The 21,144-nt window shown below is 36.5% G+C and overlaps 1 protein-coding gene across 6 annotated transcripts in view; it reads left to right on the forward strand.

Moving 5' to 3' along the window:
• Positions 1 to 20,697, forward strand: part of LOC138738847 (tumor necrosis factor alpha-induced protein 8) — an 88,145-nt gene extending 67,448 nt beyond the window's left edge. For 5 of the 6 annotated variants that reach the window (XM_069889936.1, XM_069889946.1, XM_069889955.1 and 2 more), the window contains one exon: positions 19,583 to 20,697. In XM_069889936.1, the coding sequence (XP_069746037.1) occupies positions 19,583 to 20,148 (566 nt within the window). In that variant the 3' untranslated portion in view covers positions 20,149 to 20,697. Of the gene's footprint in view, positions 1 to 5,517; positions 5,748 to 19,582 lie in introns of all 6 variants that reach the window. The other variant, XM_069889970.1, reaches the window with a different exon arrangement.
• Positions 20,698 to 21,144: the final 447 nt, after the last annotated feature.

Raw genomic sequence — 21,144 nt, forward strand, 5'->3', positions numbered from 1 at the left:
CCACTGGCCACCGTGACAGAGGTGCACCAAAGAAGAGATACAGGACAGCCTAAAGAAATCTCTTGGTGCCTGCCACATTGTCCACCACCAGTGGGCTGATATCGCCTCAAACCGTGCATCTTGGTGCCTCACAGTTTGGCGGGCAGCAACCTCCTTTGAAGAAGACCGCAGAGCCCACCTCATTGACAAAAGACAAAGGAGAAAAAACCCAACACCCAACTCCAACCCACCAATTTTCCCCTGCAACTGCTGCAACCGTGTCTGCCTGTCCCGCATCGGACTTGTCAGCCACAAACGAGCCTGCAGCTGACGTGGACATTTACCCCTCCATAAATCTTCGTCCGCGAAGCCAAGCCAAAGAGAAAGAAGAGACATAATAATTGGGAGGAGTGGGTGTTGTGGACGATGTGGATGGACTCTTACTGATAAAATCCAAAATCATATAAAAATTCTCAGGTTGATTCCTTAAATTATAAGTAATCTTTTCCAATGGAGTACAATTTTGAATTTCCGAGTGCCATCTATCCAACCTTATAAAATTATCTGACATCCAGGTTACTGCCACACATTTCTGTGTCATCACTATTGCTACACTCAAAAATTTTCACTGATATTTGTCTAACTTCACTTCAATATCAGTGTTATATAAATCACCAAGCAAAAATGTTCTGGGATCTTTTGGTATCTGTATCTCATAATTTGTCCCAAGAATATATTCAAATCTTCTCAAAGTTTACCAACTTTTTCACAAAACCACACTGCATGGAATAAGGTTCCTGTTTCTTATTTACATCTGAAATATTTGTCAGAACAATTTGAATCAAGTCCATGGAGTGTAGTATAATTGGTGTAAAAGTCATCATTACACTTGATCAAGACACAGACCCAGTGGTCTCTTGGTTTCATTCACATTTGCAGTTCAGTGTCTGGGGAAAAAAAAAACAGCCCCTTTATTGTATCACTATTCAGTTTTACTCCCAGTTTCAAATTTTTAAATAAACATTGGAATTGTGCAGCATCCTTCAGAGATACTTAATCTAGCAATAAACTTTCAGTAATAGACAGATCTCAAACAGAAAGATAATGAAACATAATGTGACCTGATAATCTGCCTTCAATCAGCAGGAGCTGCAGAAATGAACAACTATTTTTAAAAAAGAACCAAATATATGACTTCAATGGGAAATCGCAGAAGTAAGGAATACAAATGTTGACACCTTTTGTGCCTCTTCATCCTGGTGATTTCCAAAACTAGTTTGGAAACCCTTCCACCACATTGCAGTACTTTGATGCCTGCTAGATTTTCATGCCCTTGGACTCTTAGGCTGACCATGCTTTATCTACCCTTAGTGGGTCAACTCCAGGCAATGAGTCTCCAGATTTCAAGGTTCCAGCTCCTCTACTGAAGCCGGGAGAAGCAGGTTTGGGTTACTGATGAAGAGAGTACAAGAGGGCCATCTTTTCTAATAGGGGTCCTGACATCCTGAAAGAGAACAAGACTCTCAGAGCCCTCAAGATTCTTCTATCTGGAAAATACTGATGGGCCTCTCTGGTGTAGCCCTTGCCCCATGAGTAATTTCATGGCCTGCAGAACACTGCCATTGTCACCAACAGGTCTCAAAACATCACTGCTGTACGCTGAAGTGCTGGAGAAATTCAGAATCCATTGGTAATGCATGACACGCTGAGTTTCTCCAGCCCTTTTCTGTAGGCCTTCACACTAAAATTGTGCAAAGTATTATGAGATAACCCCTCATCCTTCTTGACTCCAATACGTATAGTCAGCTCAATCTCTCCTCATAAGCCAACCTTCATTTCTGGAATCAATCTGGTGAACATCCTCTGTACTGCTTCCAAAGCCAATTTTTCGTTTCCCAAGTCAGGAGCCCAGAACTGCACACAGTACTCCAGGTGCAGCCTTAGCAGTACCTCTCTGTTCTTAAATGTAATCCTTCTAACAATGAAGATCAGCATCCTATTTACCTTCTTGATTACTTGTTACACCTGCAAACTGTATCACTCTGTCTCCTCTTGACAATGTACTCATATCATCAGTAAACTGGGAAATATCCCCCTCCTCTAAAGCGTATAGGTCACAGAGAAGCAATTAGTAATATACTGGTGGATCCAAAGGCCATTGTGAGCATGCCAAAGGTAATTACTTGCCCATTGCAAGCAGAACCTACGAACTTGCTGGCCATTGGTGTGTAACCTACCCAAACTACAACAAAAAAAACCCGTAAGGGCCCTTCAGTATCCTATTATACATTCAAGTAGAAAAAAAATATGCTGCTGCTTGAGATGAACTCCCACTGAGATAAGACTGCCAAACTGTTCAAATAATCAGAGAGATTGAAACTACCATATTTGTTGTAAGGTTGATGATCATTGAGGATAACATTAAATGTGTTCACTCTCCACGAATGTGCAGCTCAGAACCCGTTTAGCTGCACAGTAAACTCTCATGTAAATTGTTCGCCCTTCTGCCATCTGGTAGGAGGTTCTGCAGCACTCAGGCCCTTGCGTCCAGATTGGGCAACAGTTTTATCCCCACCCACAAGCCATCAGGCTCCTGAATTCCCAGAACATATGTGGATAGGGTACTGTGGACTTTAACTGTCTACGTCTTAATATTTTCATATGTTTAACTTCTAACTTGTATTTATGTAAATATGCTCCGTTGTCCTGAAGAAACGCTATCTTGTCTTTACCGTGCGAGCATGGTATGAATGATAAATAAAGGTGACATGACTTGAAATCAACTTACCAAAATCTCAGACATTTTTAGAATGTTGTAGTAACCCGGGATATAGAGGCACCGAGACCATCTAACCCAATTGTTCTCGACCTTTTATTTTTCCCACTCACTTACTACCTTAAGTAATCCTTTACTAACTACAGAGCACCTAGTGGTTAGTAAGGGACTACTTAGGGTTGTATGTGAGTGGAAAATAAAAGTTGAGAATCACTGATCTAACCCAATGAATTTGATACATTGTTATGTAAATTCATGAATATAAAACAAAGTTAGGCAATAGATGCTCAGTAGAGGTGTTGAACTTGTATATCCCTATACACAATACAGAAATTTCAGTGATAAACTTCAGTATGTTAATATCAATCTATTAAGCCTCATCGGTAAAGGGTCAACTATAGGTGCCTATGTAATAACAAACTGAAAATTAATGGAATCCTAGTATTGTTGAAATTCATATTTCATCCAACTTCAAAATGCATCAAATTTAATCTTAAGCCATCGTGCTTTTCACTTTATTTATTTGATTGATCTGTGGAACAGCAAGTCATGAGTTAAGGCAAATCACATTTCTGCTTTCACTAAAACAGGAATGAAAAGAAAACTTTGTGTGCAGTAACATTTGTTGTCTGGGCACAGATGCCTTGCATTTATTTCTTTATCTGCAATGATTTGAAGACGATTTGAAGTTCAGCAGTTGTCTGCAAGAAACATAAAGTTAACAAAGTACACAATAATTCCTTTTTGCACATGCAATTCAATGCCACGTTATTAGTTGCTTTTTGTAACTTCCAATTAGGATATTGTGCATTGTTTAAAGATTATAATATATTGAAGAAAAACATTGGCGGGGGGGGGGATATTTATTGATCATTTTGAAGCCCAATCACTGTATATCTTGGGGGTACAAGTCGAGTTGTGAAACCCAAAAGAATCTCTCAAAAATTGGGGGGTTGACTTGTACACTGGATATATCATAAAACCTTTAAAATTAGGCTAGAAATGGGGATCGACTTGTATGCCACTCAACTTGAATATACAGTATGTCAAGAGATAGGTGTGTGTATATATATATATATATATATATATATACACACATATATATATTTGCAGGGTTTTCAACTGTATTTCATTTTATGCATTGTTCTGCTTTCCTTTGACTCAATTCCCACAGAAGTGACAATAGCTCTGTTTAATCAATATGGGCAGGAATTATCCTCTGGTGGATTTTTGAAATTTTCACCAAAATCTCATTGTCAAATATGCTAAATGGCATAATGGAAAATGCAGATTTTAATTTTGAATAGCAATGCTGCAAGTCAGTTTCACTTTTATTCCTGCAATGAATACTGTTTGATTTTGTGTTTTAATGACAGTTGCCGCATAAACAAGCTATTTCTGTACAATGCCTGCTGATATGAATATTGCTGCCTTTATAAACCCCTAAAATGCCAAGTATCGGCTAGGTATAAGCAAAAGAGGCTGTTTATATTTAATTTGGGGGGAAAAAAAAGTTGAATCTGCTTTTATTAGTATTTTGGATTGAAACTTCCATTACTAATAAACTTTCCATTAAAAATCTGTGCCTCTTCTAAAATGGGAGTGGTGGGGAGAATAGGATGAGGAGTTTTAATCTACATTTTCAAAATGACAAACACTTTATTTTAACATTACTACATGATAGAAGGCTTGTCCGGCCCATGAAACCTGAGTGCCTAATTAATCAAGCAGTCCTGTATATTTTCGAAGGTGAGAGGACATCCCACACGGGGAGAATGTATAAACCCCTTGCAGAAAGCACCGGATTTGAACTCAGGTCGCTGGCGCAGTAACAGCATCGTGCTATCCGCCACACTAACCATGCTGCCCATATCTTGTCTCTGACCTCATATTACCTTCCACATTCTTTGCTTCAGAATTTCATTCTTCTCCTTATTCCTCCCCCCAATTTAATGTTTTTTTAAACTTTGATTTCCAAATCAAATAAGATTTTTTCCAATTCTTCACCAGATACATTGATATTTTTCTTTCTTCATCACCCATTACCCTTTCCCTTTTAAGCTCCCTTTCCCCATCTTCTTCATGGCTCTTCTTTTCATGCATTACCTTGCATGCTCTATTCACTACCATTTTCCTGTAATCTTTTGAACTATTCTGTCCATCCATGATGCTGCAACCTGAATTCAGCTGTGGCCATTACATAACAAATGGAAAGATTTTGTATTCACAAGAATGCCTATCTATAGAATGAAGGAGTCACATTGGTTTCCATTAGCAGGCTGAACGAAAATGGTCATTGACAAACAGATGTCTGGAAGTTCCCTTTTACTGTGTTAAAAGTGGTCTGTGTGACAACAAGAATTTTTGCCAAGCCTTGTTCAAAACTGCATTTGCATCAGGATAAACCAACATTAAAGGTTGTGTAGCTGTATTATAGAAACATGGGAGGCCTTTACATATAAAATCGACCAAATGTCTTACCGTGGAATAGATAAGCATGAGCCCTTATTTGTAAAATAAAACAGAGTGAGCTGAAGAATCTGTGAAAGAAGCTGTTCATCTGTAGACACAAACTACACCAATTTATTTATCTACTTTCTCCTGACTTCCAATAGTCTGACGACCCATGGGATTTTTCAAGCCAACATGTGTGTACACTAGAAGATAAGCACTTTTTATGATGTTGTTGACTTCAGCACTTTGTGACAATTGATCGTAATGACGAATATTAGAGCTGCTCTCTTATTTTTCCTTTAATTTAGCAACTCTATAATTTTGATCCCGTGTTGGTGAAGGTGCAGACGCCGTAAGATTAGTGAGAGCAAGATTTACACAGTGACATTGCCGTCCACCTACTGCCGATGTGATTACGGTACAGATTTCAAATGGCTTGGCAAAGGACTTGATAAATTCCTGAAACCTGTGCTTAATTATTACCCGTGACAACTGCGGATGCAAGGATTGGATATTTATGCCGATAAATAGTTTGAAGGTGAAGGAGAACGTTTTTTACTTTGGTATTGTTCACCTGTTTAATATACTCTTGTTACTCTCATCCAAACAAAGAGAGCCATTGATTGCGATTCCTTGGCTGTCTAACAACTTCAGGAAATAAGGTGGAGAATTTGCTGCTTGCAGCATTGACAGCTCTCTGGTTGTTTTTGCCCCAGCTTTGATGCAGCTTCTGATCCATTATTATTAAAATGTTACTAGTGGAACTGTAATAGTGGAATTACCATTGAATGTTAGCCAGAGGTGGTTAAGCTGTCTCATGTCACCTCTGCTTGATTTAATTAGGACAAGCTCCTTCAATAACCAAAACAATTATATTTTGTGACAGTAACATCTTCAGTCACTGATGGCTTTTCTACTTGCTATAGCCTACTAGTACTCCTTAATTGCATCCTATTTGTTTCAATATTTTTTTCATAAATAAAGTAATCAAAATTTTAACAACAATCTGATGTGGGGACACCAATGCTCCTGAGCATAAAGCCCTGCAATTCCACTTCCAGTTGCTGCTAGCTACTGACTGTAAAACTGCAGAACTGATCTCTGTCTCTCTCTTCTCTCTCTCTCTCTCTCTCTCTGAGAGAAGGCCTGTTTGACTCACTCTGCTTGCAAAACCACATGATCCTCCTAGATTTCCTGGAACCAACACACCAATGGCATCATGAAGGAAGCCTCTACTTCCTCAGGAGTTTGCGGAGGAGCTAGTGGAGTTGTTCAAGTGAACCGGTACAGACTTGAAGGGCCAACATGGCCTGTTTCCGTGGTGTAAATGGTTATATGGTTATATGGTTAACCCCTACCCACCAGCACCCCCCCCCCCAATCCAGCACCCCCTTCACAATATACAGTTGGATTTTAAAAAATCTTCATTGGGGAGATCACTTATATTTTTATAATAACACCTTTTTAAAAAATTGTTATTTATATTTGCTCCCTATATAATCCAAATATGGTTGCCATATTTTTGTAAATATGTCATATTTGTTCATTAGATTATATGTGACATCCGCCTGCCCCCCACCCCCCCCCCCCCCCAGGTATACAACTGTTCATCTCTGTCTTCCATCGTGCTCTCTCGAAAGGGACATTGGATTTCCAAGTCATTTCAAAACATTTCTTAGCCACAGCTAAAGTTATTTTAACAAATGAAATTTGGAATTTAGTTACGTTGTGACTTATTTCAATAAAATTGCCCAAAGGATAAAGCTCCAGGTTGTCCATGAAGGCCACCCCTGTTATTCTTGTTAATATTTCAGTAATATCTTACCAGAAAGGTCTCACCTTCACACATGGCCACGTGGCATGTACAAACATTCCTATTTCCATTCTACATCTAAAGCACATTTGCAATATTTCAGATTTTTCTGTTAGTTTGAGATATAAATGGTGTAGGAAATTATATTGTACTAATCTGTATCTTGCATTTATAATTGATGCTATACTATCAAAACACCAATCAGACCAGCATCTTTCCTTTTTTGCAACTCCTAAATCTGATTATCTCTCTCTCTCTCTCTCTCTCTCTCTCGATCTCTGTAAACCTCGTTTCCTGAATAGCATCCTTTTTAAAAAAAAACTTTATTTAAGATTTTTATAACATGAATAAAATAGAAAGTTACAGTAAAAAGATTAAACATAAGGTAATAAAAATTACAATACTACATCGGCAGACTAAATAAACTATCAATTTCTTGTAAAATACAATACAAATCAGATATATATCCCTTTTGTGGTATTGAAAGTTCATATTCCTCAAAATTAGAATCAGGCAATAAAATCATATGTCGACCACATATCTGTTTTACAAAAGATCTTAATTGATAATACACAAATACAGAATTTCCACTAATACCGAATTTCCTTTGTAATTCATCAAAAGAACAAAAAACATCCCTCAGAAAAACAATCGGATAAATTTTTTATTCCCTTCCTTTCCCACTGTTTCAAAGTAATATTGGAGACTGTAAAAGGAACAAGTTGATTGTTATATAATGGCAATCGTCCAGACCATTTATTTTTGAGCCCCAATTTATTAAGTTTACTTGTCCATAAGTTTAATAAATGCTTCAATATTGGGACATCATAAGTTCATAATAAATTTTTATTCCATCGAAACAAAAACTCATCAGAAAATTTTTCTGAAATAACCGCCATTTCTATCTTTGCCCAACTGGGCGGATCATCCATATTCATTAATGCACTAATAAATTTAAATTGAGCTGCTTCATAGTAATGTTGAAAATTCGGTAATCTTAAACCTCAAAATTGAAAATCCCACATCAGCTTTCTCATCGCTACCCTCGGAAATTTTCCCTTCCATAAAAAGTCTCTAATTGCTTTATATAAATCCTTAAAAAAACTTTTATTTAAAAAAACAAGGAATTGATTGAAACAAATATTGTATTCGGGGAAAAATATTCATTTTTATAGTATTAATCCTCCCTAATAGACCCAAAGGCAAATCCTTCCACTTAATCAAATCTAATTTAATCCTTTTTATTAAAGGAAGATAATTAATTGAATATAAATCTTGAAATTCCGTAATTAACATTAATTCCTAAATATTTAATTTGTATAGTCCACTTCAAATTTGTAATATTTTTATATACTGAATAATCACCTTTACAATTTGGTAAAATTTCACTTTTAGACCAATTTACTTTGTAACCAGATAATTGGCCATAAATTTCTAAACATTCTTGAATTGCAGGTAAAGAAATATCTGGATCCACCAAATATAATAAAACATCATCAGCAAATAGATTAATCTTGTATTCCTCATTCAGAACTCTCATGCCTTTAACATTTTCATTTTGACGTATTAATTGTGCAAAAGGCTCAATAACTATAGCAAATAAAGCAGGTGACAATGGGCATCCTTGCCTAGTAGACCTTGTTAAATTAAAAGATTCTGAAATCTGCCCATTGACAGCAATTCTGGCCTTTGGACTATTATATAAAGCCTTTATCAATCCAATAAATGAAGAACCAAAACAAAATTTCTAAGTACTTTAAACAAAAACTTTCATTCCACTCTATCAAAAGCCTTTTCTGCATCCAGCGAAACCACTATTGGATAATTCATCTGAGATTTAGATTTATTTATCAAAGTTATTAAACACAAAATATTATCTGACGCATAGCTATTTTTTATAAATTCCGTTTGATCACTATGTATTATTTTAGGCAAATATTGAGCTAATCGATTAGCCATAGCTTTTGCTACAATTTTATAATCTACATTTAACAGCGATATTTGTCTATAAGAAGAAACCTGTAAAAGATCTTTACCTTTTTTTGGTATAACTGTAATTATTGCATTGGAACAAGACTCGGGTAATCGAAAAGTATCATAAATTTGTTGTAGAACATCCTTATATATAGGAAATATATCAGCATAAAAAGTTTTATAAAACTCTATAGAAAATCCATCTTCACCAGGTGCCTTTCCATTTGGCATATCTCTTATCGCCGTTTCTATTTCCTTTTCTGTAAAGGATTTATCTAACTCCTGTCTATCTTCTTGATTCAATTGTGGCAATTTAATATTTTTCAAAAAAGAATCTATAGCATCCTCAGTTACATCTTTACATTCCGAAGTATATAATTTTTTATAAAAATTACAAAATTCCTCATTAATTTCCTTTTGACTAAAAGTAATAACCGATTTCTTTCTAATTACTGGTATAATTCTAGATAATTGTTCCTTTTTTAACTGCCGTGACAGAACTTTATGAGCTTTCTCACCCCATTCATAAAATTTATGTTTAGTTCCATTCATTAAACATTCAAACCGATAAGTTTGTAATTCATTATATTTAAATTTTAAATTAGTTAACTGATTCTTTTGCGTTTCAGTAGCATTTTTTTGAAATTCTTTTTCAGTAACAGTTATCTTTTTCTCTAAATCTTCAATCTCTTTAATTCTCTCTTTCTTTACTTTAGAAGCATAACTAATAATTTGACCTCGTAAAAAAGCTTTCATTGCATCCCATAAAACAAAATGACTAGAAACTGAATTACTATTATTACTAATAAAAACCTCAATTTGTTGTTTTAAATAACTAATAAATTCCGGTTTTTGCAGTAACATAGTATTAAATCTCCATCTTGGAGCTCTCTGAACATCCTGTAAACTCTGATATTCTAATAATAATAATGAATGATCCGAAACCAATCTTGCCTTATAATCCACAGATGTAACCCTATCCTGCAAATGTGTTGAAATTAAAAAATAATCAATTCTAGAAAAAGAATTATGTCGTGACGAATAAAAAGAAAACTCTTTCTCTGTAGGATTAAATCTTCGCCAAATATCAACTAAATTCAAATCTGACATCATATTAGTTACTTGAACTGCCATCTTCGATTTCTTAATTACTCTTGGATACTTGTCCAATAAAGGCTCCAATACCACATTCAAATCTCCCCCAATCATCACATTAGAATTTGATTGTCCAAGTAATAAAGACATATCGACAACAAAAGCTGTATCCTCAACATTCGGAACCTTGATGAAACTTTACTTGGTTGCGAAAGCCAATCATCTCAAGAGGTCAGCACATCGATATGTGTAAGCACTAAGGCTCCCATTGAGTCTGATACCAAGTGGTCCTTGTGGAACTTAAACTGGCAATTATTGATCAAACTTTTTGGTAAATACATGTTCCTTGATAAGATTTTTGACAATTCCATGTGTCAGTTTGCAGATCACTTGGAATAGAAAGGGTGATTGTAGTTTATTTGATTTTGTTCTGTAATGAAAAAAACAGAACGTATCTGGACAATGCTCAAATAGTTCAGATGCTGGTAATGTAGGGACAATGTAATGGTTAAGCTTTTCCATCAGCTGCTGTTATCGCACACATCTTTAGCAGTATATAATAGATATATTTGCTGAAATGTTACTTTGGGAACACGCAACACTCACATCTCTGGAGATGAAAAAGGAGATCAACTGATGATGCTTGCAACCAGCTAAGTACTCTTTTACATCCATGTGCCATACTCCATTAATGATTAGGGGGGGAATGTTCATATTTCTCCTCATCTCACAATTGTCTTCAACCATTTAACAGAATTTGGACTATCAGTTGGCTTTTCATCTTTATCAAGTCAACTTTATTGTAACTTCTCTGAGTAGAATTAGAGAAATTCCTTTTGTGGTCTGCACTCTCTTCATTAAAAGCCAGAGTTGCTGTTCAATTTTATTGATGACAGAAGGGAGATAGGGTTACTTTTACGGACTAACGACTCTTTTAATTTTGTTTGGGTCTAAAGGGACTTTGTTAGCACTAACACAGGAACAGCCAAAGAAAATTCACCAGGCACTGGTAAATTCAAAATAATAGTTTTTTTTAAAATTAAACTATTTCTAACATAACATTTCTTACTTAAATTCTAAACTTAAGTATAGATTTAACCCACTATGTGCAAATCTAAGTGTGTGTGTATTTTTAAAGTCCCCACTTTCTCTGAAAGTCAATTTTAATACTTTGCTTGAAGGTCTTAAATTCTCAGTTCAGAAATAATTATAAAGCACTTTTAAGCATCCTATCTTGAGGACACTTTAAGCTCACAGTTCTTTGGATGAGTTGACCTTGAGTGATGTCCTTACACTAATTAATTTTGTTACACTATCTGCGCACATCGTCATCCATTTCTCCTGAGATAGTAAAATATATAACTTCTTCTCTCACTTATTCTTCATTTTATATGTCTGATTTAATCATCTTCTCTTGCAACAAAAACATTTCTGAAATAAACCCCTTTTTCCCCATTCTCAACAATTAAAATCCCAAATATAGTTTGCCCAGGTAATATCAAATCCCATCCAAAATTTTCCATTAATAACGCACAGACCTCATAATAGGCAAAAACAAAAACTTGGCAATATCCCAATTCTTTCTTTAAGTCTAGCAAATGAAAGATATAGTTTAGTCAATTATAATTTTATAATTATTTTGCATCAGCTGTAGATTTAACTCCTGAGGTTAAAAAGATATGGTTTCAGTTCTTCAGACTCGTGTTTTCGTTGTGGAACACAGACAGGTACCTTTTTTTACACTCAGTATGGATATGTGAAAAAGTTGAATCCTTTTGCGAAAAAGTTATGAAGTTTTTGGAAGATTTGTTCAAGATAGAACTAACATTTGATCCATTACTTTTCTTAATGGGTTATACTACAATATTAACAACCGGTTTAAGATTGGATAAGTTTCAAATTGCATTTATTAGTTTGTCATTAGCTGTAGCAAGGAAATGTATTGCTATTACATGGAAGAATGATATTGAATTGAATACACAAAGATGGCATAATGAACTGAAATCATGTATTTATTTAGAGAAGATAAGATATAACCTATGGAACAATTATTCTTTTTTTGTTAAAATGTAGATTCCATATTTGAAATGTAAGGATTTGGATATACTTTAAATGTTTTTTTTTAAAGATGTAAAGGGTTGGCACACTCCACAACAATGGATAATTACCCAATATATGGCTTTGGCTCTTGTTTCGGGGTAGTTTTGGGAGGGGGTTAGTAGGGGTATTATTTTTAGTAAGGATTTTTTTGAAATCTATAAATAAAGTTTTCAAATTAAGAAACAGTGATATTCTTCAAGAAGAGACCATCTTCTGGTCACATATGTATCTCCTGTGAATAGGATAATAAAAATCCTGTCTTCCCAGGATCAAAACTTCTTCTTTTGAATGAAGAATTTGGAATCTGTTTTCTAAACAATGAAACTGCCCTCTTTATCTTAAAGAGACAGTCAGAAGTAGGCTTCCCTTTTATTAGGAGTAACACATAAAAGCACCTATTCTGATTACTGTAATTCAACCCTGTCTTCCATAAGGTTCCAACTCCTGTCTGTGTGTGTCACAGAGTTTTGACTTCTGAAACTGATTTAAAAAAATGTCTGAATTCGATAATATATTTCTCCAAATTAAGTGACAGTTACATTATCAATGAGGTCAGTCCCAATTCTTGGAAACCACATGACTATTAGTTTCATGTGTACAAAACTTTTTCCAAACCTATCCATAACAACCTCTGACCTCATCCCTGTTCAAGGTCCTTAAGTGGTTTGGTTTAAAAACAGATGGCTTCCTTCAGCAGTTCTTATTGAGTTCTTAGATACTTGAGTTTTTAATAAAGCAAAAACTCTATTGTTCTTGAATAATTAAGACCCACCAGATCCATTAGCTCATTTTTCCAAGAATGAACTCTCTTCTCTGAGCACAATGGTTCTCTATAAATGTACAGTGACCTGTGTGTGTAACCAATCCACAACTAACCTAAGATATATTTATAAGAAATATAGCTTAACATTAACCAAATATTAATATTAACACAGATCTATTACAGTTAAACAGCAAGAATACAGGCCATTCAGCCCATCTCATCCATGCCAACCTAAGCTGGTCCCAGTTATGTGGGTCTGGGCCATATTCCTTTCAACTATCCTATCCATGTCACAAGTCAACTTTTACCCTTCCCAGCTGACTCCATCTGCTTGGTCCACCAATCCTCCTCTCCCCTTTACACGCTCCACACTCAGACTTGATGTAGCATCTCAATCTGAAGCATTGAGCTTATACTGCCTCCCTCCACCCCCACCCCCATAGATGCTGCTCAACTCAAAGTTCCTCCATCAGTTTGGTTATGACATGTTACATCCATTGTCACTTAGGCTTTGCACTCTTCTGATTTGTTTGGGATTTTCTTTTGTTTTGTGATCATTGAGCTTCTATTAGCCGATTCATCAGCTGACCTGCAGCCATCCATTACCTATTCCTGGCCACTTGCTGCATCAAATTGTGATCTCCATGTCCAGCTGTTCTGTTGAACGCTAAATGCTCCAAGATATTTCATGAATAGAAATGCAGGTGATTTTCACTTGAAGATTACCCTTGATCTTTTGCCTGCTTTGTGATTTCTCTCCCTCTTTGCACCATCACTGCTGGAAGGTGGGGTGGGTGGGTGAAGGAAATATAACAGGCACCCATCAAAAAGGAGAGAGAATGAAACTATAAAGAGGCAAGTGTAAATTTCTGCAGCAGTGGTCAAAGAATCAATGGAGTTAGATGAAATTCATGATAATATCAATAGTGGAAAACATATTACTGCAACAGAAGGCTGTTCAGTACATGAACAGAGCCTCAGGCCCACTACGTATATATTGACCATGATGCCAGTCAACTTAATCCCATTTGGCTGCACGTGGTCCATGTTCCTACATTCCCTGCCTGCCTCTTAAATGTTGCTATTATACCCATTTAACAATGCACATAGCACAATGGCTGCTCTGAAATGGCCATTTCTGCAATAGCTTGCCTTCTTCTTATGTCTTGCCTGAATCCCGTCTTTTTTAAACAATCCTCCTTTGCTGTTCAGCCTGATGCTAGAGAAATAAAATATCATTGATAAAATGAATGGGAAAGGAATGACGAGGAAAAAAAAGAGGAAGGAAGGGGGGAGATAAAATTAGAAAAAATGGAAGTGAGATTGAAGGAGTTTAGAAAACAATTGTGGTTACAGGCACATCCTCATCTAGCAGTTCAATCCGAGCCCCAGATTCCATTTATATTTCCACAGAATTGAACTGTACAACATATCAATACCAATTTAACTGAATTGTACCTGGAAAGAGTCATTAAGACATTAGCAAGCATCACATTTAATAAAAATATCTTAGCTCAAATTTTGGATTTGAAGATTTGCTTCTCTTTTCAAATTGGTTAATGGCTTTTCTTTATGTGCCTGCCACTGTCTCCTACAATTTAAAGTAGTCCACAGGGGGGTCACACGTCCTAAGTCAAACAATCTAATTTTTATGTGGATGTATCCCCTCGTTGTGATAAATGCAACAATGGAGATGCTTCATTAATTCATATGTTCTGGACATGCCAGAGCCTTGTGAAATACTGGAACATATACTGTACTTTTTAAAGTTAATTTTAAACTGAATCCACTAACTGCTTTATTTTGTATTGTTGGAGCTGCATGTATTAGATTTTATTTCTCTTATGGTGAGGGGGGGCAGTCTTGCTCCGATGGAGGAACGTTACCCCGCCTCATCGTGCTTAATGGCTACGTGATGTCACGTCATGTTTAAATTTAGAGAAGATTAGATGCTCAATTTTTGATTTGAATAAAAATTTTCAAATATCGTGGGGACCCTATTTGAATTACTTTTATAATCTTTGATTTGTTATGAAGGTCGAAGGGTTGACTAATGAGGTAATTTATCACTGATAAGAATTCTGTCTTCCTTTTTTTGGCCAAACAGCTTATTTCATGGCAGTGGGTTTAGATGTTCCTTTTTTTATGTAATAAAATAATATATTATCAATACAATATAATCTGTTTGATTAAAATGTGGTGTACCTTGGATGAAATGATATGATTTAAGTGCAGTGTATCTTTTTGAATTGTAATGTACTCTGTATTTTGAATGTGAAATTTTAATGTTAATAATAAAAATACTGAAAAAAAAGATTTACTTCTCAGGAAATTTACCCTGCTAATCAATTCAAACATGCAGCAAATATGTGGTAAAATTCAGAACTCATGTCAGCAAATGTTACGAGAGAGAGATAATATTCCACATTCCCTCATTGATAATTCCTTCCTTAAGTTAGAAATTTAGAAAAAATGGCAGAATAATCCTTGATGCATAAGTGCAGGCATGGACTGATTGAACAAAAGGACCTATTTCTTGTGTAATTACTTGGACAAAATTGATAGGTCAATAATTAGGCTGTTAACTATATATTTTATTTTGTTGTGAAGAGTTGCAGTTTCCACACATTTTATTGAGATATCTCTTGAACAGTCCCCAAGCACAAGAAAAGCTTTCAAACTAAGGCATCTTGTACTTTTCAGCAATGAAGTGGAAGGAAGTTTTTCTTAGTCCCGAGGAACAGCCTTGGAGGAGTGAGAAGTTCTCACTGCTGAAGAAGTTGTCTATCCCATTCAAATAACAGCTTCAGCAACACCGCCATTTTATGCAGGGTCAATTTTGTCATTTAAGAAAAAGTTGGGTAGGTACATGGATGTGAGGGGATTGGAGTGTTATGGGCAGGATGCAGGTAAGCAGAACTAGAGGAGATCACCGGTACAGACTGGAGGGGCCAAGATGGCCTGTTTCCGTACTGTAATTGTTATAATGTCCCATAGACTTGTAAATCTAGCAATATTGAGCATTCAAAGTATCACACAGGGTAAAACATTCATGCAAAATATTTGCATCCTAATGGATGAAGAAATAAAATTTTAACTTATTCTAAAAGGTTGTCTACATACAAAATAAAAGAGAATTTTTTTATTTTCAGATCGGAACCTTCAGAAACAAAGAATAAAACTATTTATCAATAAATATTCTCTATCCATACTAACATCGCAAAATAATTTCTAACATCAATTAACAAAGTCACATGGGCTATAAGACGGTCATTTTCAAACTTAGAAATCCTCACTAATTTTATCCGAGTTTGGCAGAAGATACTGTGCAATGTAACGGTTGATGATCACATTTATGAATAAAACTCCAGAATTTATGGTGAGCTGAATGCTTGTTTTTGGTTACCTCCTGATGTGCAGAGAGACCTTTCAGCAGAATGTCTGCAATGTTGTGCAATCAAATGAAATTGTAGGTGGGGTGAGGGCACGTTGAGTGAGACCAGTTCAATGAAACAATTATTAACCATTCAAAATCAGCTCTCCTATGCCATGCTCTGTAAATTAAAATCATAAAAATGTGTCAATGTTGTGAAATTCCTGACCAAGACAAATATTCAATGATGTTCCACAACCATTGAGAAGTACAGGTACACAATCCTTTATCCGGACATCTAAAAATCCGGCAAGTCGGGAGAGAGACCAGCAGCGTGAGTTGGGCGGGCAAGAGACTGGCAGTGCGGGTCAGGCGGGCAAGAGTGGAGGGAGACTGGCAGCATGATTGGAAGGGGGTGGGGGTGTATACAGCAGCATAATTCGGGTGGGCTTAAATCTGGCTTTCCGAAATACGGAAAAATCTGAAATTTGGAATACACTGTCCCCTAAGGGTTCCGGATAAGTTGAAACTACTTAGTAAACAAAGAAGCTGGAGAGAACCAACAAGTTAGGCAGCATCCACGGAATCAATAGACGGTTTCAAGCTCCCTTGTAAAGTGGGGTTAACCAGGCAACTTGCCCGGTTAGTGCACCATTCACAAGGCAGTTGAAAGGATCCGATCTGGTCAGCATGCTCCTATATCAACTGGGTCCCTGCCGTACCTCAGAAGTAATCAGGGAACCCAGTTAAATTTATCTAGGTCACGTCCACTGGGGGCTTGAAATTGAAAATGGCCGACCTGATTATTCCAGTGATGTCAGTGCTTGCGTGCATGCATCACCGGGCAGCATGTTGGTGCCAAGTTCAAATGTAGAGGATGAACTCGGCAGTGCAGGTCAGGAAAGGGGATATTATAACGTGGTTTTAACGTGCTTTCCAGGAAGAGTAAGGTTAAAATCTTTTACTTCATTTCATCCAGTAAGTGCGTGACGCGTCACTCACGGCGTCATCGCAGGGGTGGGATTCCCCTTTAAATCGTCGGGTTGGCGATTTAATGGGGCGATTTCCCCCTGCAAGTTAAAAGGTAACTGGGAGTGCCTTTGGCCTATTCAATGCATCTGGGTCCCAGGAGGGCTACCCAGGTGCGGCAGTTTAAAAGTGCCTAAAGTTTTGGCTTGGGACCCTTGAGAAAGGGCCTTGACCCGAAATGTTGACTGACTGTTTCTCTCCATGGATTCTGTCTACCCCCCTGAGTCCCTCCAGCCTTTCTTTGCTCAACATTCCAGCATCTCCAGTTTATTGTGTGTCTGGACTAAAACCATTTAAAAGCCTTTATAAGTTTAAAATAACAGAACCTAAAATAATTTAAATGACTGAATATTTAAAGATGCAAAAACATCTAAATAATCGTGGTACCTCAGATGTTCTTTTTCTTTGAAATGTGCATGGTCTAATTTGATTGATGTTATTCACATGGAATGTGTACTGTAATTGGTGGGGCAAGTCTCCACAACTTTGCACCCCCATGCTGGTAATAGATCCATCATTTGAGCACATTTCGAAACAGCACTGAACTGCTGATTGTAACTTCACCACTATCACATTGAATTTCTAAAGCTACTCAAACCATGTGAAAATGCCAACATTTCCCTACAAATTTCCTATCAAAGGGCTGCGGATGAACAGAGGGACCTTGGAGTCCAAATCTATCCATCCCTCAAGGTCACCACACAGGTTGATAGGATAGTTAAGTTTAGTCACATACAATTTAAACAGCATGGGAAAGTTGGTAGCACTACCGCATACAATTTATAAATCCTGTGGGAAAAAGTGCCTCCCAGAATTCCATGTGGCAGAGAAAGGGCTGTATGCCCGCTGCATACACGGAGCATTCATCGAGGGGTTTCTCTGTCACATGGCATTCTGAGAAGTCAGGTCTGCCATTGCTCTTTCCAACAGTCTTTATAAATTGAACTCTACAGTACTACTAACTTTCCCGCGCTGTTTAAAAAATGTCTGTTATTGCTATTTATTTCCTCTCTCTCTCTCTCTCTCTCTCTCTCTCTCTTGCCCCCACTGTGACTTTCCCATGGCAAAGTTTATACCTTCATTTTAATCTTTTCTTCCTTCACATTCTTGCACTCACACACAAATTTGGATCATTTCAATACCACAATGCAATTAGCCATTTCACACTTGTTTGATTGCAACATCGGGATCTGCAGATGCCAGGGATTGTACTAGGATTCAAGGCCGTCAATCCCCAGCATGAGATGATGTCATCTGACGCTGTTGTTGAGCTGGTTTTGCTTTCACACTTGACACTTTAAAGACCAATTGGTGGTTAATTCCTGTGATCACTTTCAACTGTGAAAGGGACTATAAAGACTATTTGGAATATACAAGTCAAGGGAGCAGAGCAGACATGCAATTTCAACAGAAAGTAAAACAACAATCAAGCAAAGGTCATGCAATTCAATTACTGTGTGAAATGATGCAAAAAGATACACCCTTCTTCTTCCTCCTCTACTGTTAAAGTATACCATAAGCTGAGATTTATTAATAGGGGGATTGTGTTCAGGAGTAGAGAGGTCATGTTGCAACTCTTAAGACCACACTGAACTGTGTTCCGTTCTGGTCACCTCATTATAGGAAGGATGTGGAAGCTATGGAGAGGGTGCAGAGGAGATTTACCAGGATGTTTCCTGGATTGGGAAACCAGTCTTATGAGGCAAGGTTAGCAGAGCTGGGACTTTTTTCTTTGGAGCGTAGAAGAATGAGAGGAGACTGGATAGAGATCTACAAGATTATGAGAGGCATAGACAGGGTGGACAGCCAGCACCCGTTTCCCAGGGCAAGATCAACAAACATATGCACAAAGTCAAGGGGAGACATCATGGATGAGTGTTTTTACACAGAGAGTGATGGGTGCCTGGGAAGGCCTTGCCAAGGAGGGTGGTGGAGGCTGAAACATTGGGGGCATTTAAGAGACTCTTGGAGAGACACATGGATGAAAGAAAAATAGAGGGTTACAGGGTAGGGAGGGTTTAGTACTTTTTTTTAAGGAATATATGGGTTGGCACCATATTGAGGGCTAAAGGGCCTGTACTGCATTGTATTGTTCTATGTTCTAAAAATCGGGATATTAATTTTTTTGCATTGTTAGGAATTAGCATCAGACTATATGCATTCAAACAGGTTCTGATAATTACAACTATTGGCTTTGTGTTAAAATTATCATCTTTATTTTTCCAGTGGCTACAGATCTCTTCAATTCTAAAAGCCTAGCTGTGCAAGCCCAAAAGAAAATTCTTGGCAAGATGGCTTCAAAGTCAGTAGCAACAGCATTGATAGATGATACGAGCAGTGATATTTTGGATGAATTATACGAAGTAACCAAGGAATTTACACAGAACAAAAAAGAAGCAGAGAAGATCATCAAAAACCTTATCAAGATGGTCATAAAACTGGTGGTTCTAAACAGGAATAACCAGTTCAATGAAGATGAGATATTGCTCATGGAAAAGTTTAAAAAGAAGGTTCATCAGTTAGCCATGACCGTTGTCAGTTTTCACCAGGTTGACTTTACTTTTGATAGGAATGTTTTGTCCAAACTTTTGAATGAATGCAGAGACATGCTTCATCAGATTATTGATCGCCATCTAACTGCCAAGTCACACGGACGTATCAATCATGTTTTTAATCACTTTTCAGATTGTGAATTCTTAGCTGCCCTTTACAATCCATTTGGACCTTACAAAGCTTCCCTAGAGAAAATATGTAGTGGTGTGAACAAGATGTTAGATGAGAGAAATATATAACCAATCCTTTGTTACATTTCCAAAATCAAAATTTTCTGTCAAACATTATGCATTTTCTAAAATACAAATGAATACATGTCAAGTACGTGTTATTTGAAAATGTATTTTGGCGTTTTTATAAAATAGTGATTTCTTATTTCTACAAAATGCACAAAGTCAGCTAAATGACAAAGACTTATTGTCTAACTGCAACAACTCACCAGATGTCTTGGCTGGTGGACTGAAGTTGAAGAACTTGGATGAACAGGACATTTCCATCAAGTCCCATTCTTTTCTGTCTACCAGACTACTGCAGAAAATTATACATGAGATCTCCTTTTTGATTGTTTTTAAAGAAAACAATTTTTTATTAAAGTTTTGCATTAAAAAAAGAAAACTGGAAAGAAATGTGATGTCTAACGTGAAGCTTACAGAATGTAGTTTAAGTAGTTCAAGTGTGCTAACAGTGTTATGACTGAGGATGATAAATCAAATATTCTATTTTTCCTTTATATTTTTGTTTTACCATTGATTATAATAACTTGGATTAATAAAACAAGGATCATTACACACCTTGCGAGAGATGCAATTTATTCTTCATTTTCTTTAAATTTGGATACCCAAATGGCAAATAATCTTTTGCCAATCAATTGTACTTTCTGATTGATATAATTAGAATGGCTCAGGCTAACTGCTATAATTGAGTAGATTATTCTTTCCGAGTAAGTCAAAGAATAAACTTGCATTGAATCTGGAATCATTTAGCCATCAATCAGGTTGGTCATATTATTTCTAATGCAGTCAAGGTATCCAGCAAGTCATTCTCACTTTTGATAATGCAACAAATCAACAATTCTGTCATATTCTCACTCTATTTGAATTTTTAGTTTGAAAATTGTAGTAATATGTAATAAAAGCAACTTGCTTATTTATACCTGCACAGAAGCAGAGCTGGACCTCTGTAGGCAATTGAAATAATTTATCCTTGGATGAAATATTTTTTAAATTTGCAATCTT

The sequence above is a fragment of the Narcine bancroftii genome, chromosome 1 (genome assembly GCF_036971445.1).
Source record: "Narcine bancroftii isolate sNarBan1 chromosome 1, sNarBan1.hap1, whole genome shotgun sequence".
NCBI classification, from domain to species: Eukaryota; Metazoa; Chordata; class Chondrichthyes; order Torpediniformes; family Narcinidae; genus Narcine; species Narcine bancroftii.